General features: G+C 44.6%; 1 protein-coding gene across 2 annotated transcripts; it reads left to right on the forward strand.

Moving 5' to 3' along the window:
* Positions 1-195: 195 nt before the first annotated feature.
* LOC129830347 (kinesin heavy chain-like) lies at positions 196-24,021 on the forward strand. 2 transcript variants are annotated; one of them, XM_055892860.1, is made up of 29 exons: positions 196-817; positions 6,131-6,218; positions 6,504-6,577; positions 6,875-6,979; positions 9,912-9,960; positions 10,066-10,121; positions 10,283-10,370; positions 10,983-11,107; positions 11,406-11,510; positions 12,000-12,148; positions 12,438-12,586; positions 12,915-13,099; positions 15,096-15,164; positions 16,865-17,071; positions 17,325-17,471; positions 17,674-17,862; positions 18,304-18,421; positions 18,509-18,570; positions 18,664-18,794; positions 18,924-19,025; positions 19,135-19,195; positions 19,387-19,458; positions 19,582-19,686; positions 20,801-21,017; positions 21,177-21,342; positions 21,454-21,536; positions 21,721-21,748; positions 21,951-22,036; positions 22,164-24,021. In XM_055892860.1, exons 1-28 carry the CDS (start codon positions 689-691, stop codon positions 22,027-22,029), a joined length of 3,138 nt encoding a protein of 1,045 aa, XP_055748835.1. In that variant the 5' UTR covers positions 196-688; the 3' UTR covers positions 22,030-22,036; positions 22,164-24,021. The 2 variants fall into 2 exon arrangements, with proteins under 2 accessions (XP_055748835.1, XP_055748836.1); XM_055892861.1 differs by having other exon boundaries at positions 197-817; positions 18,664-18,773.

Raw genomic sequence — 24,021 nt, forward strand, 5'->3', positions numbered from 1 at the left:
GGGGGTAAACACGTTAACGTCAATGAAATTGTACGATTTAGGAAACATTATTCATAGTCCTTTAATAAAAACATAAACAATGAAATCTTTCATCCATAAGACGTTATAGGCCTATGCAAAGAACGTGGTGATGATGCTGATAGGCTATATCCGGTGTCTGGATAATGTGGATGCTGAGGCGGGTACCATAAGGGAAGCGACAGACCACGCCCTACGCTCTACACAGTGATCCCCAGCGCAAAACAGGCGATACACTGGCTTACCTCAGTCTGCCTCACCTTCAACCGGCCCGACCGAGTGGTGCCATCATCTAACAACGACAACATCTAAGAAAAACATCCGAGACTACGTCCATCTTTAAAGATTTGGCCAGAGGATGAATTCGACATAATATATTCTTACAATGATGTAACCCACTGCGATTTTAACTAGAGTTTATATGCATAGGAAATTTTTGCTGCGACATGCTCGAAGCATCATTTTTGGTCTCTAAATTGTAATTCATCCGTAGTTAACTGTCAAGCTTTACCTCTGGGCTGCAATCTTTTTCAGCCTTGAAGACATAAGAATTAAGGACGTATCTTTTAGCATTCAAGCAGATCTGTCATTACTTATTTTACAGTCGACTGGGCCTGCAAATTGTGATTCTCGACTAGTTTATTCCAACCCCGTCAATTGAATTTGCGCAATGGCGGATGTAACCTCCGAATGTAATATCAAGGTGTTGTGTCGCTTTCGCCCTCTGAATCAATCGGAGATTCTGCGTGGGGATCAATTTATTCCTACATTTCTGGGAGATGACAGTGTCAGCGTTGGGGTAAGGCACTTTGTTTCTGATATGCTCCTTAAGAAATTATTCACTTTTTCTGTTTTCGTTTGGACTGCCAATAGCAATAATTTGTGATTAAAATTAGGCTACTTGACTGTAATAATTGATGTAAACTGCGTAGGCATCAGTTGACCACTCAGTGCAGTCGGCTCTGATTTCCCCCCAGTGTATAGGCCTAACACGTTGTATTTACTGCGGCTACATATCAGGCCTCATATCCAATAACCTACCAATGTACATTAACCTTGTACTTGCTTAGGTTATTGATAACAGAAATGAACCCCTTTCAATGGAAATGGTCTCAAGATATTTACTACAGTCCGCCGCCTATATGGATGGTCTACATAGCCTGCCAATAGCTAATATTGCTCGAATGTTATTTTAGCAACAATATGCTGTTGTTATTCTCCTTGTAATGATTTGGTTCGTAAATGTAATGGCAATGGTACTTTAAATGTATAGGCAGGGATTGTATTAGGCCTATGTAATAAATGGCACATACATATTGTACGCCACAGCATCACAATCATCCCTCCTCAGACAGGCCTACTAGTCTGTTGGGTTCTTCAGGGCCAGGACAGAGTGGAATGCGAGAGTGGATTTATTTACAGTTGAACTGAGGACGTTAAGGGACACACCTTTGGCTGACCTTCTCTCCAGTCATAATTCTTTACAGTGGGCCAAGAATCTGTTCTCTAACTGCATATGGAGGAGAGGATCAATAATTATTCTCCTGTTTAGAACCGACTCCCTCCACCTCTGTGCCAGACTGACTGCCTCACTCTGGACAATGATTTTTGTTCATGACGATGCGTCTGCATTGCTAGTGATGTGAATGGGTCAGCTTCAGGCTAGTTTTGTTATGTTTCTCTGAAGGGAGTGATATTCAATGTAGGCCTATTGAACAATGGACATGTGAACGATCATCCTTTAACTATTACAATGCATTCTGAATGATTTCCCCATTTCAAGACTAGCCATGTCAAGCTCTTGGCCACGTGTCATCTGCTTCAGAAAAGTGAAACGTAATCATAGATTCACAATGAGTAACGATAACGTGGCTATACACAAGGGGTACCAGTACCGAGTCGATGTGCAGGGGTACGAGGTTATTGAAGTAGATACAGTGCCTCCAGAAAGTATTCACACCCCTTGACTTTTTCCACATTTTGGTGTGTTACAGCCTGAATTTAAAATGGATTAAATGTAGATTTTTTTCTCAATGACCTACACACAATATCCCATAATGTCAAAGTGGAATTCGGTATTTCAATATTTTTTACTAATTAATCAAATCTTAACCCCTTTGTCAAGCCTAAATACATTCAGGAGTAAAGATTAGCTTAGCAAGTCTCATATTAAGTTGCATTGTCTCACTCTGTGTGCAATAATAGGGTTTAACCTGATTTTTGAATACCTCATCTCTGTAACCCACATATACAATTATCTGTAAGGTCCCTCAGTCGAGCAGTGAATTTCAAACACAGATTCAACCACAAAGACCAGGGAGGTTTTCCAATGCCTCGCAAAGAAGGGCACATGTTGGTAGATGGGTAACAATAATAAAAAAAAACAGACATTGAAAAAAATCCCGTTGAGCATGGTGAAGTTATTAATTACACTTTAGACGGTGTATCAATACACCCAGCCAATACAAAGATACAGGCGTCCTTCTTAACTCAGTTGCCGGAGAGGAAGGAAACCGCTCAGGGATTTCAACATGAGGCCAATGGTGACTAAAAAATGTTACATAGTTAATTGGCTTTGATAGGAGAAAACTGAGGATGGATCAACAACATTGTAGTTACTCGACAATACTAACCTAATTGACAAGAGTGAAAAGGACGCTTGTACAGAGAAAAAATATTCCAAAACATGCATCTTGTTAGCAACAACGCACTAAAGTAATACTGCAACAAATGGAGCAAGCAATTCACTTTTTGTCCTGATTACAGAGTGTTATGTTTGGGGCAAATCTAATACAACACATTACTAAGTACAACACTCCATATTTTCAAGCATAGTGGTGGCTGCACTATGTTATAGGTATGCTTGTAATTGTTAAGGACTGGAACATTTTTCAGGATAAAAAAGAAACAGAATGCATCTAAGCTCAGGCAAAATCCTAGAGGACAACCAGGTTCAGTCTGATTCCACCAGACACTGGGAGATTAATTCCTTTCAGCAGTACAATAACCTAAAACACAAGGTCAAATCTACACTGGAGTTGCTTACCAAGAAGACAGTGAATCTTCCTGAGTGTCCGGGTTGACTTAAATCTATTTGAAAATCTAGGCAAGACTTGAAAATGGTTGTCTAGCTATGATCAACAACCAATTTGACAGAGCTTGAATTATAAATAAAATAGTAATGGGCAAATATTGTACAATCCAGGTGTGGAAAGCTGCTAGAGTCTTACCCAGAAAGACTGCCAAAGATGCATCTACAAAGTATTGACTCAGAGATATGTCTGTATATATTTTTCAATAAATATGCAAACACTTCTAAAAACATGTTTTAACTTTGTGATTATAGGATATTGTGTGTAGATTGATGAGAAAAAAAATCTATTTCATCCATTTTTAATTCAGGCTGTAACACAACAAAATGTGGAATAAGTCAAGGGGTATGAATACTTTCTGAAGGCACGGTATGTAGAGTGCATTCGGAAAGTATTCAGACCCCTTGACCTTTTCCACATTTTGTTACGTTACATGCTTATTCTAAAATGGATTACATAGTTTTTTTCGCTCATAGATCTACACACAATTCCCCATAATGACAAAGCAAAATCTGTTTTTTAGAAATGTTTGCAAATTCTTTTAAACAAAAAAACTGAAATATCACATTTACATCAGTATTCAGACCCTTTACTCAGTACTTTGTTGAGGCACCTTTGGCAGCGATTACAGCCTCGAGTCCTCTTGGGTATGACGCTACAAGCTTGGCACACCTGTATTTGGGGAGTTTCTCCCATTCATCTCTCCAGATCCTCTCAAGCTCTGTCAGGTTGGATGGGGAGCGTCGCTGCACAGCTATTTTCAGGTCTCTCCAGAGATGATCGATCGGGTTCAAGTCCGGGTTCTGGCTGTGCCACTCAAAGACATTCAGAGACTTGTCCCGAAGCCACTCCTGCGTTGTCTTGGCTGTGTGCTTAGGGTCCTTGTCTGGTTTGAAGGTGAAACTTCGCCCCAGTCTGAGGTCCTGAGAGCTCTGGAGCAGGTTTTCATCAAGGATCTCTCAGTACTTTGCTCCGTTCATCTTTCCCTCGATCCTGACTAGTCTCCCAGTCCCTGCCGCATGATGCTGCCACCACCATGCTTCACCGTAGGGATGGTGCCAGGTTAACTCCATACGTGACACTTGGTTTTATCAGACCAGAGAATCTTGTTTCTCATGGTCTGAGAGTCCTTTAGGGCTGAGGGTTGTCATGTGCCTTTTACTGAGGAGTGGCTTCCGTCTGGCCAGTCTACCATAAAGGCCCGATTGGTGGAGTTGTCCTTCTGGAAGGTTCTCCCATCTCCACAGAGGAATTCTGGAGCTCTGTCAGAGTGACCATCGGGTTCTTCGTCACCTCCCTGAGCAAGGCCCTTCTCCCTCGATTGCGGCCAGCTCTTGGTGGTTCCAAACTTCTTCCATTTAAGAATGATGGAGTCCACTGGGTTCTTGGGGACCTTCAATGCTGCAGACATTTTTTGGTACTCTTCCCCAGATCTGTCCCTCGACACAATTCTGTCTCGGAGCTCTACGGACAATTTCTTCGACCTCATGGCTTGATTTTTGCTTTGACATGCACTGTTAACTATGGGACCTTATATAGACAGGTGTGTGCCTTTCCAAATCATGTCCAATCAATTGAATTTACCACAGGTGGACAGGATGCACCGGAGCTTAATTTTGAATAGCATAGCAAATAGTCTGAATACTTATGTAAATAAGCTATTTCTGTATTTTTTTTGTGATAAATTTTCAAAAAAATAAATACTGTTTTGGCATTGTCATTGTGGGGCATTGTGTGTAGATTTCTGGGGATAAAAAAAATAAATGTATCCAGTTTAGAATAAGGCTGAAAAGTAACAAAACGTGGGGAAGAAATCAAGGAGTCTGAATACTTTCTGAAGGCACTGTACATATAACTAGGCATGAAGTGACAGATAGTAAAGAGTAGCAGCAGCGTATGTGATAAGTTTGTGCAAAAAAAGGTCAATGCATATAGTCTGGGTAGCTATTTGGCTAACTATGTACTTTGTGCAAAAATGGGCAGTGCAGATTGTCTGGGTAGCTATTTGGTTAACTATGTAGCTAACTATTTAGCAATCTTATGGCTTGGTGGTGGAAGATGTTCAGGGTCCTGTTGGTTCTGCTACCGCTTGCCGTGTGGTAGCAGAGAGAACAGTCTTGGTTGGCTGGAGTCTTTGACAACTTTTAGGGCCTTCCTCTGACACCGCCTGGTATAGAGATCCTGAATGGCAGGGAGCTCGGCCCCAATGATGTACTGGAGTTGCCATATCAAGCAGTGATGCAGCCAGTGAAGATGCTCTCAATGGTGCAGCTGTATAACATTTTGAGGATCTGAGGGCCCATGCCAAGTCTTTTCAGCCTTCTGAGGCGGCAGAGGCGTTGTCGTGCCCTCTTCACGATTGTGTTGGTGCGTTTGGCACATGATAGATCCTTAGTGATGTGGACATCGAGGAACTTGAAGCTCTTGACCTCCTCCACTACAGGCCGCCGTCGATGTGGATGGGGGGCGTGCTCGGCCCTCCATTTCCTGTTGTCCACGATCTGCTCCTTTGTCTTGCTGACTTTGAGGGAGAGGTTGTTGTCATGGCACCACACTGCCAGGTCTCTATCCTCCTCCCTACAGGCTGTTTCATCATCGTCAGTGATCATGCATAGTGACTGTGTAAGCACTGGACAGATTAAACAGTATTACCTACAGTCTATATCCTAGGTCACAGGATTATTTTGCTACAGTTTTGGTTTTTGTCCTTGTTGTGTCTGAGCATATTTTTCGTCTGTCCCGTTAATTTATTCAGTGATTGACATACATAAATCATCTATCACTATCCATAAACAAGGAACCAAGAACAAACTTGATTGCTTTTCCATGGTTTGTTTGTTTGGGATATATAAATGAAATAGCAATGCTAGTTGGAAAGACAATTGGAGACAAGAAAATGTCCCTCATTATTTTCTACTTCAGTATGTCTATACCATGGTTCATCTTGGTCTGTGTATTCCAAATAATAGCTACAGTATTTGGTTTACAAAACTGACCTAAAATCTCTTTGTGTCTCCCAGGGACGGTCATACGTGTTCGACCGGGTTTTTCCCACCAACACCACTCAGGAGCAGGTCTACAATACCTGTGCTAAACAGATTGTCAAGGGTAAGGAAAAAATACTGCCCATGGCAGAATGAACATCCACACACAGTCCGTGGAGGTGTATTAGAGAGACAAAAGAGAAGTCAATGTGAGGTTCTGACTCATCAATTGATTAAATCAGTCGGCGACGTCACACGTTAGTAGCCTACTCGCTGCCTTTGTTTCCCATAACTGTGTTCATATTAAAGGTTATTGGTGTCTTTCTTATTTTCAAACCTGAAGGCCTGAAGACATTTTTTCATTTCTGTAATTTCCTCAAATTATCTTGGTTTCCCTCTGTTTATATAGATGTGCTGGGTGGATACAATGGCACTATTTTCGCATATGGACAGACCGCCTCCGGCAAGACTCACACCATGGAGGTACAGTGGGAGTCATTGCAATTATATGCATAATACAGTATTTTCAAATACTTCTGAAAAAGTGATGATCTCCCATTATGAAATAACTCAATAAATCAGCATAAATTTGGCTCCCGTTTGGTTTCAATCTAAATGTAATACCCCGGATGTTGCTTTGGGGGCATTTGCACCCCATCTAGTACATGGTATTGGAAAAATACTGCTGATAATGATATGAGGATTTTAATATTCATACAATATATAACAGGTATTAACCTCTCAAACTCCAGAGACTGACTGCACAGTATGTCTTTATAGGGGAAGCTGCATGACCCCAATCAGATGGGCATCATCCCCAGGATTGCAGAGGACATCTTCAACCATATCTTTGGCATGGACGAGAACCTGGAGTTCCACATCAAGGTTTGGATTCATCTCCATCTCCTCATCCATATATAGGATGATTCGTTTTTTGTTGTTGATCACTTACACTCTTAGAAAAGGTTCTTCGGCTGTCCCCATAGAAGCACCATTTTTGGTTGCAGTTAGAACTTCGGCTGTTGCGGTGACCATATTACTATCATACCAGTAAGATTCCACGTGACCATGGTCACGGTAATCTCCTTTTATGTACTCAGGACATTGGTAATACCCAAACTCGCTAACAATCATCAGGCCGCTAAAGGCCTGGTACTCAGGGTTCTATTGTCTCTCTAACCACTCTGACATAAATGCAAATGCATAAAAAAAATGTCCTTAAACACTTATCATCAAAGCAGTATGTGCTTTTGTAACCGATGTGAAATGGCTAGCTAGATAGCGGTGGTGCGCGCTAATAGCATTTCAATCGGTGACGTCACTCGCTCTGAGACCTGAAGTAGTTGTTCCCCTTGCTCCGCAGGGGCCGCGGCTTTTGTGGCACGATGGGTAACGATGCTTCGTGGGTGTCAGTTGTTTATGTGTGCAGAGGGTTCCTGGTTCGAGCCCAGGTTGGGGCGAGGAGAGGGACGGAAGCTATACTGTTACACTTTTAAAACTCACTCCACTGTGATTAATACATTTGAAGAAAGAAGTGGAACACATGGTCGTTGTGGATGTTGTTTCAAAGCCTAAACAACGAAATGGACCGCACTTTGATTAATTCAAAACACCCATACACAATATTAGAGCTTATGCATATGAGTCCAACCTCGGGAAAAAAAAGAAGGATTGTGCTATTATACAGTACATAGCCTACCACATATTATGAATGGCAGAAAAACATACACAAAAACTGATTTAAGATTTAAGTCAAAACGGATTTTTTAACATTTTTATTTCACCTTTATTTAACCAGGTAGACTAGTTGAGAACAAGTTCTCATTTGCAACTGCGACCTGGCCAAGATAAAGCAAAGCAGTGTGACACAGACAACAACACAGAGTTACACATGGAGTAAACAATAAACAAGCCAATAACACAATAAACAAGTCAATGACACAGTAGAAAAAAGAAAGTCTAGCGTGTGCAAAAGGCATGAGGAGGTAGGCAATAAATAGGCCATAGGAGCGAATAATTACAATTTAGCAGATTAACACTGGAGTGATAAATGAGCAGATGATGATGTGCAAGTAGAGAGATACTGGTGTGCAAAAGAGCTTGTGATGTCTTTGGTCTAGCCTATACTCCAAAATGTAACAAATTCTGGTAATCGCCTTTGAGTGTGAACTATATTATTATGCATTCTAGATGGACTGGTTACATGATGCCACACTCCAAACTTTCTATCCAGTCTAGGAGAGAACGTAGGCTATAGGCCTAGGTGATGCTGTTGGTTCGTTGATTGTGCAGTGCGGCTTACAGACGTATCCTACAATTATAGTGAATTTGTATTTGATTTTGAATAGCGTAGTAATAGGGTGACACATTAGGCTACCTTTATCGGCAGAATATCTCACCCCCGTGCGTTTCCATCTCCTCCCCTCTCTCCTTCATTACTTTCTCAAGCATGCAGAGAGAGGAGCTGTCAACAGTTTCATGAAATATGTTTAGTTGTGAAAACATTTTACTATCGATTTTCCAGGACAGATTTCACTTAGTTTCCCAAATGAATCACTGGGTAGCTGCAGGAACAGGGTTGGAGAGTCCACGGCATACAGAGTTTGGGCGGAATATCACCTGTCATGCTGAAGTGAAATAACCAGAGTAGCTTACTCGGCATGAGTCAAAAACGAACCTGAGTGAATGTGGGCTCCATTTGCTATTAGAGTGCATACAGATGACGTCTTTTTCCCCCAGGCCCATTTGATAATGGGTCATTCAAAATCGAAACAAATTTGACATATTAGTAAAGACAAAATTAAATTGAGAATAGACCGACGGGTGATAATATGATCACTTGATGAGAGAACAGCGTGTGCAGCCTGAGGGAAGGATCAGAGTGCAAGCTTTTTTTTGTTGCTTCTTTCTCAAATCATCAATAGCCTGTAGGTCACATCATGCAGCCCATATATGTCTTGATTTCTAAGGCATTATAAGGTTTGCATCATTCACAACTAAAGTTGCCAAATAACTCTAAACGTATAGGGCCTGTTTCAAATGATCGTTTTTACGCTCAACATAGCCACTTCTTATGCACACTCGCTACGGAATGGGAAACATTTATTCAGCTCAAGTTCAATTATATTCTTCTTACTGTAAAATCATATAATGTAAAATAATGACACAGGACTTATAAGCATATCTTGTCTGCTAAATGAACAAGCCTACAGCCTATGGCACGGCGCACAGCCGGATAACATACAGTAGTATCACATTCTGTTCTTCTGAAATACATTCTCTTCACATCGTAATGTTTCTTTAGACCTGCCGAAAATAAACAATGGATTTATTTTGATGGTGTACATTCAATTGATTTATTAGACATTTTTAAATGTACATTTTCTAAAGGCCTCTAGGTGTGGAGGCCTGGAGATGCTAAACCTGTTTATGTTCATTAACGGCCAGTTACCATGACACCAGCAGTCTTTTGCAATACAATAACTGGCTGACAAAATGTCATGACCGCCACAGCCCTAGGTAGAACCTTTTTGGATTCCATGTAGAACCCTTTCCATAGTGGGTTCTACATGGACACCAAAAGGTTCTACCTGGAACCAAAAAGGTTCTAACCGGGAACCAAAAAGGATTCTTCAAAAGGGTTCTCCTATGGGGACAGCCGAAGAACCCTTTTAGGTCCTAGATAGTACCTTTTTTTTCTAAGAGTGTATGAGTAATCCTCCATTTGTATACCGCAATGACTTGGTGCTCTTACATGGAGCCACGGTATGGATGACTTGATTGAGGTTATCTTCTCTTTCCCCTTTCCTGTGCTTAGGTTTCATATTTTGAAGTCTATATGGACAAAATTCGGGATCTGCTGGATGGTTTGTGCATAGTTCTTTACTTACCAAGTCCACATCTAATGCCAAGACAAAGCCAAATCTTCTTCAAAAATGGTCTGACCTAAACGTTGTTCCTGTATCTTTTAGTAACCAAGACTAACCTGGCTGTTCATGAGGATAAGAACAAGATCCCATATGTGAAGGTGGGTTTTGACGAGGCCCACTTGTCACCGACTACACCTACATCGGTTCCTAACGGTTCCTAATGTTTTCCAAGAACAGAGGAGCATGTGTATTCATTATTAACCCTTTATCATCGCACTCGGCTGTCATCCCTCCCTCCTCCCCCCTCCCTGTGATGTAGGGCTGCACCGAGCGCTTTGTGTCCAGCCCTGATGAGGTCATGGATGTCATTGACGAGGGGAAGAACAACCGCCATGTTGCCGTCACCAGTAAGTCTTCAGAATGTTCTCTCCATTTGTCCGTTCCGTTTCATTCCCGCCCCTCTCCTTTTTAGCAGTGAATCCAGTGCCCCGTCCTTCTGCTAGCATGAGAGTTGCATGGCTAGTCGAGTGTCTCATGACAGTTGGGTCGTGTGGCTCGTTATATGGCTTATATAACAGGACTTCTTCTCACATGTGTTCTGCTTACAAGCAGCATCTCTATTTGAAGGACGTTCACAATTACAATGGTCCAACTGGGTGTCTGCTGGCTGGTGTAATACTCTCACTGTAAAATAGTGATAACACAGGAACGGGCTCAGGTCGGACATTGTTAAGTTGGTGCAATAAGATAGGAACAGATAAGTAACATGAGCCCTTATTCTGGGGACTGTAGGTCGCGTCAGGAGAAGGATTCAGGTATGAGTTCGGCCCTGAAAAAGGTTCGGTGGGGTACATACCGATCATTTGAATCTTATATCAGTGAAATTCAACTTATGCGTCCGGAAAAGCATTCATTAAACAATCCACATGTAAATCAATCCCCGTAAACACTAGATTAGACGTTGTGCATATTGACATGAAGGTGCTCATTCGCCTCCATGTTGTTCTCCCTCCTCGTAGACATGAATGAGCACAGCTCTCGCAGTCACAGCATCTTCCTGATCAACATCAAGCAGGAGCACGTGGAGACGGAGCAGAAGTTGTGTGGGAAACTCTACCTGGTGGACTTGGCTGGTAGTGAGAAGGTAAGACTTCACATCCTTGTCTGTCTGGTTTATCTAGCTGGGCTGAGGTGAGTGGGACTACGGGTCAGTCTACTCTGCATATGCCATTGTGACAGAGCGGATATTATAAGCACAGTGACACTGGTGTTTTTGACCTTTCCAAAGGTCATTGAGTCACAGTCAGTAATTTAGTGTCTCTCGCTCCTTTGCTCTTTCTCTATTGCTCTCTATCTCTCTCTCTCTCGCTCTCTCTCTCTTTCTCTTTGCACCTGTCCCGCTGTGTCTATCTCTGCCGCCACTCTCTTTCTCTCTCTCTCAGGTCAGCAAAACGGGCGCTGCGGGTGCCGTTCTTGATGAGGCCAAAAACATCAACAAGTCTCTGTCAGCCCTGGGCAACGTAATCTCTGCACTGGCTGAAGGGACGGTGAGTCCAGGACAGTGAAGCCGTCTACCTTACACACCTGTCACCCTAATGTCGATCCAGCCCCTACACACATCCATCAGTACCAACTCACTGTACAATCATCTCCCTGCCATCCATGCCATAACCCATCTGAAGCCTGGTCAATGCCAACTCACCACACACACCTATCAAGGCCAACCTTCTCCTGGCCTTACTCTGCCGTCAACTGAAAAAAGGTGCTATCTGGAACCTAAAAAGGGTTCTTCGGCTGACCCCATAGGAGAACCCTTTGAAGAACCCTTTTTGGTTCCAGGCAGATTCCTTTTGGTTCCAGATAGAACCCTTTTGGGTTCCATGTAGAACCCTTTCCACAGAGGGTGACCTGGGAGACCTCGAACCAAAAAAGGGTTCTCCTATGGGGACAGCCGAAGAACCCTTTAGGAACCCTTTTTTTTTTCCGAAGAGTGCACTTACTCACTTCATCCCTTCTTCCTCTGTTTTGTTTGCTAGAAAACCCACGTGCCATACCGTGACAGCAAGATGACCCGTATCCTGCAGGACTCTCTGGGTGGCAACTGTAGGACCACCATGTTCATCTGCTGCTCTCCGTCCAGCTTCAACGACGCTGAGACCAAGTCCACCCTGATGTTTGGACAACGGTAACAAACACTTTGCCCCCATCTTGTCTTCTCCCTGCGTTGACAATGTACCATGTCAGCAGTGTCAGCTGTCAGTTCTGCACAGAAAGGGCCAATGTACCAATATGTCCGTAGTCAAATGATTTTGCATGCAATATTTCCTTAACCCGTATTCATATTCACTTGTTCCAATATGAATATGCCGATATTACTGGTATGATGAGTATAAGCTGTTGAATATGCAGATCTTACTGGCGCGACGAATAGAAGCCGTGTCGTTAATGTCATTAACGTCCCCCCTGCCCTCCAGCGCTAAGACCATCAGGAACACGGCCTCCGTCAATCTGGAGCTGACGGCCGATCAGTGGAAGAGGAAGTACGAGAAGGAGAAGGAGAAGAACAAAACCATGAAGGAAACGGTTCAGAGGCTGGAGGCTGAGCTCAACCGCTGGAGGAACGGTGAGACGTACTGTAATACACGGAACCGGAGAGCATTTATCATGGTTGAGGATTCCTAGTCTACGACTTTGTTTTGTTGTTAATAATGATAGTTTTTTTCCCCCCTAAATGTTGATTGAATTTATGCTGTTAATATACTTTAAAAAGAACATGCTTTTCATGCATATTCTTGATGTTCCTTGAACTCTGCTTGAGGTTGGGAGCAAAGGGCACACGATCATTTCATTTCCTGGAAAAAGCTAGACCGATGAGAAGGAAGTCAATTCTCTTAAGAGCTGACATAGACTGCTGACGCATCACCTCCTCTCCACTCTTCTTGCTCCTCCAGGGGAGAATGTTCCTGAGACGGAGAGGACCACTGCTGACGTGGTGCGCCTGGAGTCGGCGGAGGAGCGGAGCCCCGTGATGATCCTGGACAACGACACCTCCTCCATCGTGGTGCGCATCTCCGAGGAGGAGCGCCAGAAGTACGAGGAGGAGATCCGCAAGCTCTACAAGCAGCTGGACGACAAGGTCGGGGCCTGTTGAAACACACCATACACCACGCCATACACACACACACACATTGAAGGGTATTACATACACTGAGTGTTACAAAACATTAAGGACACCTGCTCTTTCCATGACATAGACTGACTAGGTGAATCCAGGTGAAAGCTATGATCCCTTATTGATGTCACTTGTTAAATCTGCTTCCATCAGTCAGTCAATCAATCAATCAAGTTTATTTTATATAGCCCTTCGTACATCAGCTAATATCTCAAAGTGCTGTACAGAAACCCAGCCTAAAACCCCAAACAGCAAGCAATGCAGGTGTAGAAGCACGGTGGCTAGGAAAAACTCCCTAGAAAGGCCAAAACCTAGGAAGAAACCTAGAGAGGAACCAGGCTATGAGGGGTGGCCAGTCCTCTTCTGGCTGTGCCGGGTGGAGATTATAACAGAACATGGCCAAGATGTTCAAAATGTTCATAAATGACCAGCATGGTCAAATAATAAATCAGGAATAAATGTCAGTTGGCTTTTCATAGCCGATAATTAAGAGTTGAAAACAGCAGGTCTGGGACAGGTAGGGGTTCCATAACTGCAAGCAGAACAGTTGAAACTGGGACAGCAGCAAGGCCAGGTGGACTGGGGACAGCAAGGAGTCATCATACCCGGTAGTCCTGACGTATGGTCCTAGGGCTCAGTTCCTCCGAGAGAGAGAAAGAAAGAGAGAAGGAGAGAATTAGAGAGAGCCAAAATATTCAAAATGTTCATAAATGACAAGCATGGTCAAATAATAATCAGGAATAAATGTCAGTTGGATTTTCATAGCCGATAATTAAGAGTTGAAAACAGCAGGTCTGGGACAGGTAGGGGTTCCATAACCGCAGGCAGAACAGTTGAAACTGGGACAGCAGCAAGGCCAGGTGGACTGGGGACAGCAAGGAGTCATCATGCCCAGTAGTCCTGACGTATGGTCCTGGGGCTCAGGTCCTCCGAGAGAGAGAAAGAAAGAGAGAAGAGAGAATTAGAGAGAGCATACTTAAATTCACACAGGACACTGGATAAGACAGGAGAAGTACTCCAGATATAACCAACTGGCCCTAGCCCCCCGACACAAACTACTGCAGCATAAACACTGGAGGCTGAGACAGGAGGGGTCAGGAGACACTGTGGCCCCATCCGATGATATCCCCGGACAGGGCCAAACAGGAAGGATATAACCCCACCCACTTTGCCAAAGCACAGCCCCCGCACCACTAGAGGGATATCTTCAACCACCAACTTACAATCCTGAGACAAGGCCGAGTATAGCCCACAAAGATCTCCACCACAGCACAACCCAAGGGGGGGCGCCAACCCAGACAGGAAGATCACGTCAGTGACTCAACCCACTCAAGTGACGCACCCCTCCTAGGGACGGCATGAAAGAGCACCAGTAAGCCAGTGACTCAGCCCCTGTAATAGGGTTAGAGGTAGAGAATCCCAGTTGAGGGGAACCGGCCAGGCAGAGACAACAAGGGCGGTTCGTTGCTCCAGAGCCTGTAGATCAGTGTAGATGAAGGAGAGGAGATAGGTTAAAGAATGATTTTTCAGGCTTGAGACAATAGAGACATGGATTGGGTATGTGTGCCATTCAGAGGGTGAATGGGCAAGACAAAATATTTAAGTGCCTCTCAACAGTGTGTGGTAGTAGGTGCCAGGCGCACCGATTGTGTCAAGAGCTGCAACTCTGCTGTGTTTTTCACGCTCAACAGTTTCCCGTTTGTATCAAGAATGGTCCACCACCCAAAGGACATCCAGCCAACTTAACACAACTGTGGGAAGCATTGGAATCAACATGGGCCAGCGTCTCTGTGGAACGCTTTCGACACCTTGTAGAGTACATACCCGAAAAAAAACGGAGGCTGTTCTGAGGGCAAAAGGGGGTACAACTCAATATTAGCAAGGTGTTCCTAACGTCCATATTTCCACTAGCAGACCGAGTGACCATAGTGTGTGTGTGTGTGTGTGCGTGTCCCCACAGGATGATGAGATCAACCTGCAGTGCCAGTTGGTTGAGAAACTGAAGGAGCAGATGCTGGATCAGGATGAGGTGAGGACACACTCGAACACACGCTCGGTTCCCCTCTCTGTATGTATCTCTGTCCAGGCGTCTCTCGTTCACGCAACGGTCTCATTAACAAATATGTTCGCTTTTTATTGTGATACAAATCTTGATGATCCTGAATCTATACATGCTGGTATAATAGTATCGTAGCATATAGTGCTCTTTGTGTTATGGGCGCTAGGGGGAGTAGTGGTAGAGGCATACAGATGGAAAGGGGTCTCACTTTTGTATATCTGCCATTATAGCATGGGCAGCGGCATTTAGGCAGTCATGGGTAGATGGCATACAGCTTATGTCAAAGTGACGTCAAAAGTTGCACGTTCAGCGAAATAGTGGGGATTTTATATTGTATAATTGTATACCAGCCGAAACGGCTACAATTTTCCGCCGGCTTCCAACGGTTGCATTTTTATTGGATGTTACATTTACCCTCCCCACACATGCCCGTAGAAGGGTGGCTGCGTGTTATGTTCGTCACTGTTTTTCCGACCGCCGGTGTGTTGTCCGGTTGCAGTAAAGATGATCAACCTCTCAAAAGGTTATGTTTGTTTCCTGTTAAGAGTCGTAGGGTTCGCCACAAAAATGATGGGGGTTTTTCATCTGCGATTTCCTGGCCATCCTCACGTACTGTCGCTCCTACGGTACTACTCTGCTGAGCACCTTTGGCGCTCCGCCCAAGCAAGGCATTTGATTGGTTTGAAGTGTTGCGAAGCGTCACTGATTTACTCTGGGTTTTCCACCCCTTTGAGCCATTGATCTCACCAGGCTTCCCTGATCAGAAAGCCTGGTTCTCAACGAGGCTAACCCTAACTCTAACCCTTTTCCTAACCTTAACCTAATTCTCCTAACCTACCGCCTAAGTTCTCCTAGCCTGCTACGAAAAACTCACTTCTGACCGTAGCTGTATAACATCTAGTCAAAACCCATTGAGGCTATCTCCGTTTTAAAGTAGGACATTTGATTCTTCTTTTGTGTTTGAAAAAAGTGTACAGCTAATATTGGTGATGTACTGCCACCTGCAGCGCTAGAGTCCTGAACCAGCTCTTGTGTGCCATTCGTTTATTGTGACCACTGGATGGCAGTGATATAGCTTAAAGCCATTTACAGACCATAGCACCCAATTTCAAGATGAAGACAATGCTCTGATCATTGGCTGATCTCTCCCAACCCATAGGAATCCCCAACCTGTTGACTACTTTAAAATGGTGGAAGCCCTCAATGGAAGTGTCCATGCTAAAACTTGGGTTATATGCAAGTAGAATCCTTTAATTGTCTTCATTGGTAGAGGTGACATCTTATGGGGATGTACAGTAGGCCTATACACACGATGTTGTAGAATTATAACCAAGCAAACAAATAACCTGGAATCCTCTCTATATCTACCCTAAATGTAGTTCATAATCTGATACATTTGGCTGTAGCTACAAGCCATTTCCTACCCTTTCAGTTAGGCAGCAGATCTCTTTCAGTTGAACAGTTGTCATAGCAACAACAGGGGATGACTCATGCCAATTCTAAATCCAGGCCATCTGTGTGTGTCTTGTGTCTGGTTGTGCTGTGTAAAATATGAATATTACGAATATTGCGTGTTGTCCGAGTATGTGTACTGTGTTCCTACGTATGATCATGTTTGTGAGGCTGTGTTCACGTGATTCTCTCTCTCTCTCTCTCTGTGTGTCTTCTAGCTGCTGGCGTCGTCCCGTGGGGATGGGGACAAGGTGCAGGCGGAGCTGGGCCGCCTGCAGGTGGAGAGCAACTGTGCCAAGACAGAGGTGAAGGAGGTGCTGCAGGCACTGGAGGAGCTGGCCATCAACTACGACCAGAAGAGCCTGGAGGTGGAGGAGAAAGGCCTGCAGAACCAGCTGCTGGCCGACCAGTTGGCCCAGAAGATGGTGGGTTCAGCAGGGCATAGAAATACAAGGCATAGAACGGACATAAAGTCTACAATGCCTTTCTATGAAGTGTTGTATGAAGTCTATGTGGTCTTTATGGATTCTTTGCTCTGCTTGGAATTACCAGAGCTCTGCCAACGTGGCGGCATCATTTTGATTCGATTTTTGCACACGGAAATCTGTAGCCTATCTATGTTTGTTTTTTTCTGCCCTTGTTCAATCATCTCGTCCCACTCTCCTGTCTGCGGTGCAGGCCAATCTGATGGAGTTGGAGGCGGAGCTATCCCACATGCAGGAAGTGAGTGGTCAGCAGAGGAAGCGCATCGCTGACGTCCTCAACGGCCTGATGAGGGACCTAAGTGAGTTCAGCACCATCGTGGGCAACGGGGAGATCAAGCTGGTGAGTTACTTCCATCTCCTACTGCCCCTCTGGAACCACTGAGATAGAATAGTTAGAAAGATGGGCAGAGAGAGAGAGAGGTTTTGTATACAGTATGCGCTTCCCCCTCATCCCTCCATCTCTCATCCTCCCTGTGAGCCTTTCTTTCAATCCCTCTCTCTCCCATCCTTCTCGAATCTCTCTCTCTCTCGCTCTGCTGCAGCCGGTGGAGATCAGCGGGGCGATCGAGGAGGAGTTCACGGTGGCCCGTCTCTACATCAGCAAGATCAAGTCGGAGGTCAAGTCCATGGTGAAGCGCTGTCGCCAGCTGGAGAACCTGCAGCTGGAGTGTCATCGCAAGATGGAGGAGACGGGCCGCGAGCTCTCCTCCTGCCAGCTCCTCATCTCACAGGTCAGCCTGGGCACCTCGGTGTACGCAAACATCACAACCAGCTAGAATGACTATACTCTACACAGCATATGTATATAAATACATATGGTATGTTGATACCATGTATACCAGAGGAGGCTGGTGGGAGGAGCTATAGGAGGACGGGCTCCTTGTAATGGCTGGAATGGAATCAATGGAACGGTATCGAACACATCAAACATATGGAAACCACACGTTTGTCTCTCTCCGTTCCGTTAATTCCATTCCAGCCATTACAATGAGCCCGTCCTCCTACAGCTCCTCCCACCAGCCCCCTCTGATCTATACATAGATGCACTTTACCACCGCACACAATGAACACATTCTTCCGTCATGTCGTTGGAAAAATGTGTAGACGTTTTATAAACTGTGTAGATGGGAGTGTATTTGTGCGCAAAGTGACTCTGTGTGGGCTGTTCGCAGCATGAAACGAAGATCCGCTCTCTGACGGAGTACATGCAGAGTGTTGAGCAGAAGAAGAGGATGCTGGAGGAGAGCCACGACTCTCTCAGCGAGGAGCTGGCCAAGCTGCAGGACCCGGGTAACACACCTCCACACACCATCCACCCTCACATCAGCAGGCCCCGGGTGGGAAACCAGATCTTACCGATCTCTCTCTATGTTACAGATAACTCTCTGCTTGAGGAGAAGGATGGAGAGAAGGGTGAGACCGAGGAGGGTAACGTCAAGGTAAACATTGATTCCAATAATGCTAATTATGTCACCTGTTAATGAGCAAAATGAAAGGATTCTGACGTTGTTCTTTTCCTTATGGTGGTTCAGAAGGTTCCTCGGCAGCAGGGGGACTCTCACCGTGGTCTCCAACAAAGGCAGATGGCCCGTCTGCGGGATGAGATCAACGAGAAGCAGAGGATCATCGATGACCTCACTGAGTCAGTGTCATCAAGACTACTGTAACCCTCTCAGTTTAAGTGCCGTTGATGAGATAAAAAGAAAATATTCACTTCACTGTAAAAAGCATTCCATTTTTTGTCCCTCTCTCTCTTATTAAACATGATCCTCTCTCTCTCTCTCTCTCTCAGTCATAACCAGAAGCTGCAGATTGAGTTGACTCAGGTGCTTGCCGACTTTGACCGTTTGAAGAGCGTGGACAGCAGCAAGAGCGAGCGGCTGGAGGAACTGTCGTAAGTCTGAACACAGACAAACACACACACACAACGTGAAGTCACAAAGTTATGAAATGTATTCTGATTTGGATGTTGCTGATGACAATGCGTTTTCTCTTCCTGTCAGATTCCTGCATGAACGCCATGAGCAGACCAAGCAGGACCTCAAAGGGCTGGAGGACACCGTCGTGAGTGGCCCTCTCTCTGTCTCGCTCTCAGAACCCTCCTCTCTTCCTCCTTCTCTCCCTCATTGCCCCTTACGTCTCTTTTCTCGCCCCGTCTGCCTCTTTCTTCTCTCTCTGCTTCCACCTCTCTTTTCTCCACTTTCTCCCTCTTTTTCCTCCCTTTTGATACTCTTCTTCTCCATCTCTGTTTTCAGGCCCGGGAGCTCCAGACCCTCCACAACCTGCGCAAGCTGTTCGTTCAAGACCTCACGTCGCGGGTTAAAAAAGTGAGCGAGAGATGGCTGGAAAGACAGAAGATGCCCCCTATTAATCACTATGCAGGGCACTAAACCCCCCTTTCATCTCTCTCTTTATTTCTCTCTGTTCCAATTCTTTTCTTTCTTCCACAGAGTTCCGAAATGGAGCCTGATGACAGTGGGGGGCCTTGCACCCAGAAACAGAAGATTTCCTTTCTTGAGAATAACCTGGACCAACTTACAAAGGTTCACAAACAGGTGAGAGCCTCACAGGATAGTTGTGTCGTCTGACTTGTTTTGATGACGTCAAACCTTACTGGTCACACCAGGAACTTCTTTCCTGCTCCAAGTGTGAACACTCGCCATGATCCTACATCGCAACCGAGCATCGCCCCGTTCCCTTCTCAACCTTTTCCCCCCCTCGCACACTCAGCCCTCTACCCTTGGCTGCTCTTGTCTCTGTCTCGCTTCTATTCCCTTTTCACCTCTTGTTCTTGTGCTTTTTAGTGTGTGTGAGCATGGATGTGTGTGTGTGTATTGGGTTTCTGTTGTTGTTCTTGTTGTTGTGTGTTAAGAGCACACCCGGCAGGTGATGGAGTGCCACAGACAGGTACAGGCCCTCGCTTCTCCTTCGCTTCCATCTCCCAGCAGGCTTGGCATCCCCTTTTCTTCTGTATATTTTTTTTAACCTAAAATGTCCCTCTGCCTTTGGCACTACGCATAAGGCTTCTAAAAGTGACACGCACGGCTCGATGCTTCCTTAACACTCTTTCTTGGCATGCCGTTTTTTTGTCGTTGTACATCGGAGATGTTTGAAACGGAGAGAGATGTTTGAAAGAGAAAAAGAGTGAGCCGCATGTGAATGTGTGTGTTTGTGCGATGCCGTACTCCCGGAGACGTTGTCACGCGTTATCTGACAGGTTCTGAGCTGTTTTAGTCTGGCATGAACCCATAGAGGAAAGGTTACACCGTATATTTATCTTTGAATGTTTACATGATTTCATGCTATGGGTTATGAGAGAAGAAGCATTTCCATTCAAAATACTTCAGTGACACAAGATATTCAGGGGACACAATAATATTGAAAGAAAACGGGCGTGTGTGGCTAAATGTCACTTTTAAAGAGTCATAAAACGCATCGTTTTATGTCAAGGTCAGTGTGCAGTGTCCTCTCCTTCCATGTTGTTCGTACAACCTCCCATCATCTCTCTCACACTGGCGTCACCCAGTCTCATCCCGCCCTCTCTTATCTTATCCACCCCTGATCAATCAGTATTCCCTGCTATAAATCTCTCTTCCCTTGTGTCACTCTTTTATTTCTTCTCTCTCTCCTCCCTTCCCCCTCTCTCTCTCTCTTTGTGTTTCTCTGTAGCTGGTTCGTGACAATGCAGATCTGCGCTGTGAGCTTCCAAAGCTGGAGAAACGTCTTCGGTCTACTGCTGAGAGAGTTAAGGCCCTGGAGACGGCACTGAGGGACGCCAAGGAGGGCGCCATGATCGACAGGCGTCGTTACCAGCAGGAGGTGGACCGCATCAAAGAAGCCATGAGGACCAAGAACGCTCTGAGGCGCCCCCATGCGGCACAGATCGGTAGCGCACCCACTCCATATATAGTTCTACTGACTGTGATTCTGCACTATTTATTGGATGGAGAGCTACATAGGCAGTCATTGCTAAACGGAATAATACATGAATAATGATTGGAAGAGTGATTGATTGATTGACCTCAGCATTACTGTCATCCTGCAGCCAAACCAGTGCGACCGAAGCAGCTGCCAGTGTGCTCTCCTACCAACCCGTTCTACACGCGTGTCAGTGAGCCGGCGAACACCTACAGTAATGCCCTGTTCCAGAGCTCCATCACAGAACAGACCACCGCACCCATCTCTAATATCAGCTCCGTCTCGACCAACATGTGAGTCCCGTCTCACGCTCGTATTAAGTTCATTTAGCTTGGAATAGTTGACTTGTATTGGTGTGTTATTAGACTTAGGAGTGACTGTGTCCTGTTGTCTGTGTTGAGCAGAGTGTCCACAGCGCTGGGCTACAGAGCAGTCAACCCCGCAGACATGCTGGAGTCCTACCCACTCAACATAGACAGGGATAACGGTGAGTCCCAGAGCCATACAGTTCACCCAATCACCCACGTCACCAGTTCTGTTTGTTTTTTTCACTGTACATTATATGTTACTCTAGCTAAGAGCTTGTAATTAGGTTATTGATTGTCAGAAAAAAAAGTACAATTGTTTTATACAGACTAATGCTCACTCTTCCCTGTTATATTCATGAACAGGAAACACCGTAGACGTCAATGACAACAGGTAAGCATATCGGCGCCTCAACTGTATATTGTACAAGCATTACAATGAGACTAATTGCCACTACTACTTCTAGCTTTTGTTACTCTATTAGTACTACTACCAGGGCTGCTTCTCCCACACTACAGTACTGAATCGTGTGTGTGTGTGTGTGTGTGTGTGTGTGTGTGTGTGTGTGTGTGTGTGTGTGTGTGTGTGTGTGTAGGAGTGATGTGCACTGTGGCAGTAAGGTGGACGACCCAGGCAGACTCTACATCGTTCAGCAGGAGACCGCTGCAAGTTAATGACATGGTAACTAACACGCATGCACGCATTAACTCGCAACAAATGATGTCATCAGTACACATGCCGAAGGATGAATTACTCTTCCCTGTTTGAAACTAGTCTCCTAGCGATCTATTTCCTTTTCTTTCCACAGATGGCCGAACACTGTGTTCAGTACCTCTCCCATATATTTGCATGCCGCCGTCTAGCGTCCCTCCCCCTGCACCCGTACGTGGCCAATGACCGCCCCCCTGTAGCCCAAGTCTTACTGTAATAGCTCAGCCCCATGCTCCCAATGGTGACCACCCACTCATACGCTCCTGTGATTATAACACATAGTAGTGTATACTCCTGTATGGGTATTGACCAGCACTGTGTCTGTGTATGTACTGTCCCACTTTACTCGACAGTGGCATCATAATGCTGACCTAGAGCGTCGTCATAACCATGCCCTGGCATCTCTCCTATAAGACGTTGTGTCGGCTTACGAACAAAGGATCTCACTCTGCATGTTGCCCAGCTAGCCAATTAGCCAACCTGAATCTGTGCATGTTTCATGACAGCGTTACGCAATTTTTTCTATGAACTGGGCTAAACCGCTACAGATGTCATGCAGAGTTTATGATGCTTTTGTACTAGCTGTACGATGTCATTGTCCAGTCAGTACTGAGGCATGTGTAACTCAGCTGTGCTTTATGGCCTTTAGAGTCTAACACAGCCGTAACAACAAATGACAACAGCTGATTTCACATGATCATAACATGCAGTCATGTGTGTACATATAGAAGTATCTGTGTATTTCCTACCTCTAGCTCTACTGATACACCTTTTGGCGTCATTTCCAAAACCGATTCCAATATGTTGTTATATTAGTAGATTGTAGGCAGTGAAGCGAGCTGTTGTGTTGTCCAGTGAACTCGTTTGTTTATACAAAGACTCCTCTTCATGAAGTAAAGCATGGAGGTTATTGATCAGATAGTCTCTTATTTTAAAATAGTGGCCCTTCTACCTGCTCCTCAAAAAAATGCATTTTGACAAGCGGTTCTCTCTGTGTTCTGTTATAGGGTACAAAATCACGTCAAACGTTTCTCAACCTCTATATTAAAAAAATTAAGTTATTCAATGTACCCACAAAACACCATGTGTTTTCAACCTTCTCCCAACTGAGCTGCCACCAGAAATGGGTTTGAAAGCATTTCATTTTATAGTAACCGTGGCATGTTAGTAATATCAGCTTTGCTTTACTCTCCAGTGCTCTGCTGTGTTTTCTCAGTCAGAATCCTGATCAGCCAATCGGGACAGAGAAAACCAGCGGTTGCTGGAGCAGTGTTGGGTCTTTTGACAGGTATTGCACTGTATAGAGTTGGTACACTGACTGTAGTCTGACTGTACAGTGTTGACTTCAGGTCAACACTAACAGATCCTTTGACCCACATGTTGGCCTACTAATATCAACAATATGACTGGAGCCTACAGCATCTCAGGATCTCTGATTGATAACAGTGTGTAGTGGGGCCACCTATGTCTTGTCTATTTAACAACAAAATTGCTAAGTGATCGAAGACTCATAACCTCCTCCACTTGGATACATGAAAGACTGAATGATTTCGAACCAGGCTTGCCCCTGGTGATTGTTTTGATTCCCGTTTGAGGTCGTTTTTGGATGTAACATGTTTGAGAAATTGTACTACAGTCTATAGTACAATAGTGTGTCACTGTCTGACTTTAGCATATCTAACATATGTGATAATATTGTTCAACTTGTAAGTATAACTGCATATCAGTATGTGATTAAATGAAAGGAAATTAGCCACCTAATATTACTTTGTTATGGAACCATAATGTGTACTGTATGTATTAATTTCTGTAGGCCTATATGCTCGTTATGTGATTCATCGTGCGACATGCATATTTCTGTATATACTCATTAAAATATGTGAATCATTGTGTTGTAGTTGGCAGAAATAAACCCTTACCGAAATAAGTTATTAAAGACAATCATGTCCAAAGAA

Source organism: Salvelinus fontinalis, chromosome 31, assembly GCF_029448725.1.
Source record: "Salvelinus fontinalis isolate EN_2023a chromosome 31, ASM2944872v1, whole genome shotgun sequence".
Lineage (NCBI taxonomy): Eukaryota > Metazoa > Chordata > Actinopteri > Salmoniformes > Salmonidae > Salvelinus > Salvelinus fontinalis.

Coding starts and splice junctions, on each gene's coding strand:
- LOC129830347 (XM_055892860.1), top strand. CDS start 689: ATGGCGGATGTAACCTCCGAATGTAATATCAAGGTGTTGTGTCGCTTT. Junction 6,219..6,503: donor TGCTAAACAGATTGTCAAGG/GTAAGGAAAAAA, acceptor CTGTTTATATAG/ATGTGCTGGGTGGATACAAT. Junction 17,072..17,324: donor ACCAGTTGGCCCAGAAGATG/GTGGGTTCAGCA, acceptor TCTGCGGTGCAG/GCCAATCTGATGGAGTTGGA.